The sequence below is a fragment of the Lampris incognitus genome, chromosome 2, assembly GCF_029633865.1.
Source record: "Lampris incognitus isolate fLamInc1 chromosome 2, fLamInc1.hap2, whole genome shotgun sequence".
Lineage (NCBI taxonomy): Eukaryota > Metazoa > Chordata > Actinopteri > Lampriformes > Lampridae > Lampris > Lampris incognitus.
In genome coordinates, this window is record NC_079212.1 from 129,725,809 (window position 1) to 129,728,308 (window position 2,500).

The window sequence follows — 2,500 nt, forward strand, 5'->3', positions numbered from 1 at the left end:
AAAGAAGATTTTGTTTTCCACATCAAAGACCAGCGAGCCGGGGGATTTCTCTCTCTCCCGTCTTCATGAATAAATAATAGGAGGTTAACCCAGGAAAACAAACTCTGTGGCCTTTGGACCCTTTTGACCTTTAGTGTCACGGTGGGTGATGCACCTGGGCGACCTCCTGAAGCAACAAAGATGGAAGCTCTGCACGCCTGTCATCATATGTACATGTGCTTGCCTGTATGTGTGAAATAATGTCTGCATGAGCATTCGATCGATCAGTTTGTAAGCCCCCGCTGGACTGTTTATGTCTCAAAATAGATTAATTCAAGTGAAGTTTTTGATTGCTTTCTCCCTCTGTGCCTTTCTCTGCTGACTGACAGCCAAGGCTGAGTTTTCTTGCGGGAAATACACAAACCTCTCTCTCTCTCTCTCTCCTCTTCTCTCTCTCTCTCTCTCTCTCTCTCTCTCTCTCTCATCTCTCTCTCTCTCTCTCTCTCTCTCTCTCTCTCTCTCATCTCTCTCTCTCTCTCTCTCTCTCTCTCTCTCTCTCTCTCTCTCTCTCTCTTCTCTCTCTCTCTCCTCTCTCTCTCTCTCTCTCTCTCTCTCTCTCTCTCTCTCTCTCTCTCTCTGACAGCTGTGTTGGCTCTATATGAAATATAAAGAAAAGGCCATAACATAGCACATTACGATCCTGCAAAGCAGATGAAGATCCCAGGTTTACAATGCCACACACCACACAAAATCTCACACACAATTTCAAATTCCTCCACTCATTCAGTTCAACTCAGGTTGTTCTCCTCTGTGTTTCTCGCTCGGGAAAGCTACTAAACGTCCCGGCAGTCGCATTACCCTCAAGGAGCAGTTGTTTAAAAAAGAGAAGAAGAAAAAAAAGCTGGCTAGCTGGCAGACTGGGCAACTCCCTGAGTCGTTCCTCTCCATTGTGCTGTGTAAATGCCTAGTTAGCCATCCAGGACACCGAGCTCATACAGAGGCTGAGGAATTGGACTGTACATCTGGGGGGGGGGGGTCGGGAGGGAGGGAGAGCGAAGGGATGGTGAAGGGATGGGGGTAAGGAGAAGCAGGAGGAAAGTGAGGAGAAAAGAAAGAGAAGAGACAAAAGGAGATGGTTGAGGAGAAATTGGTCAGATGAAAGAAGGAAGGCCTGAAAATGGAAGGGGGGGGTCAAGAGAGAGGCGATGAGGGGAGAGGAGGGCAGTGCTGAGAGGAGTGGGGGGGGGAGAGGTGAGAGGGGAAGGAGAAGAGATGCAACCCAATCCAGATTCCAGCAGTTTAGCTCTCCACTACCGGCTATGTCCAGATGGCCTGGAGGGAGAGAGAGGGGGCCTTTGACTGGGAGACAAAGAGACACTTGTGAGTGACAACATTAAACTTTTACAAATGCACAGTCCAAGGGAGGCTTAGCTTCATCAAGCATGCGCACGGAGGGACACACACACACACGCACACACGCACACACACACAAACACGCACACGCACACAGCTGTGGCTGCATATTGTCCATCCCAATAGCATAGCTGGCCTTTTTGGGGCTAACATTGATGGAATGTTTGACTGTCCGCCTCTCACGCCCTTGAGACATGATGTCATCCTCACAAAACGCCGCCTTTTCAAAGAGAAACGACTTTTATGTGTCCAGGGCCACGCAATGAAAAGAAAGAGCGAGAGAGAGAGAGAGAGGGAGAGAGGGAGAGGGAGAGAGACTAAGACAAAGGAAAAGACACAGAGAGCAAATGAGACAAAAACATAGAAAGACAGAGAGAAAGCAAGAGGACTGGCTCTGCTCAAATCCATGACAAACTGCAGTTCCACTTGATGGCAGCCGTGACGACCCATTAAAACAGAGAGTAATTCCTCATTTTCTATTGCTGTCGTGATATGAGGGGAATGGGGGTTGAGATTGCTGTAAATGTGTCAGAGCATAAGTACACTATTATAACTTTACTACTGAGTAATCACTGAGGACAATTACCGTAAATGAATGTAGTGAGTAACAGCAGGGTTGCCGGCGGGAGTGGGCCGACAGGGAGCGATAATAGGAGATAAAGCAGATAAAGTGATGTACACACTCTCTCTCTCTCTCTCTCTCTCTCTCTCTCTCTCTCTCTCTCTCTCTCTCTCTCTCTCTCTCTCTCTCTCTCTCTCTCTCTCTCTCTCTCTCTCTCTCTCTCTCTCTCTCTCTCTCTCTCTCACACACACACACACACACACACACACATGGACATTTGATACATACTTCAGATACTCCCAGAGAGAAACCTGTACCAGCGAGAAGGGTATCTGAGGGGAAAAAAAGAAAGCAAAGGAACACATTTGTGTTACATTCACAATAAATCTAATAAATCCATATTATTTTCAAAACGTTGGCTCAGTGTGGGGAAGATAACTTATGTGTGACTGCAGAGCGTTATGGCGTCTGTTTTCCCAATCTCTAATTAAGAGGGACCTGAAGGCTATTATTTTAGAAAGTCTGCTGAAAAAGGCCGTCAGCAGT

The 2,500-nt window shown here is 47.2% G+C and overlaps 1 protein-coding gene across 1 annotated transcript in view; it reads right to left on the bottom strand.

Moving 5' to 3' along the window:
• slc25a26 (solute carrier family 25 member 26) overlaps nucleotides 1-2,500 on the bottom strand; it is a 64,462-nt gene that overhangs the window by 16,774 nt on the left and 45,188 nt on the right. The window contains exon 6 of the mRNA XM_056272971.1: nucleotides 2,242-2,286. Coding sequence (XP_056128946.1) covers nucleotides 2,242-2,286 — 45 coding nt within the window. The remainder of the gene's footprint in view (nucleotides 1-2,241; nucleotides 2,287-2,500) is intronic.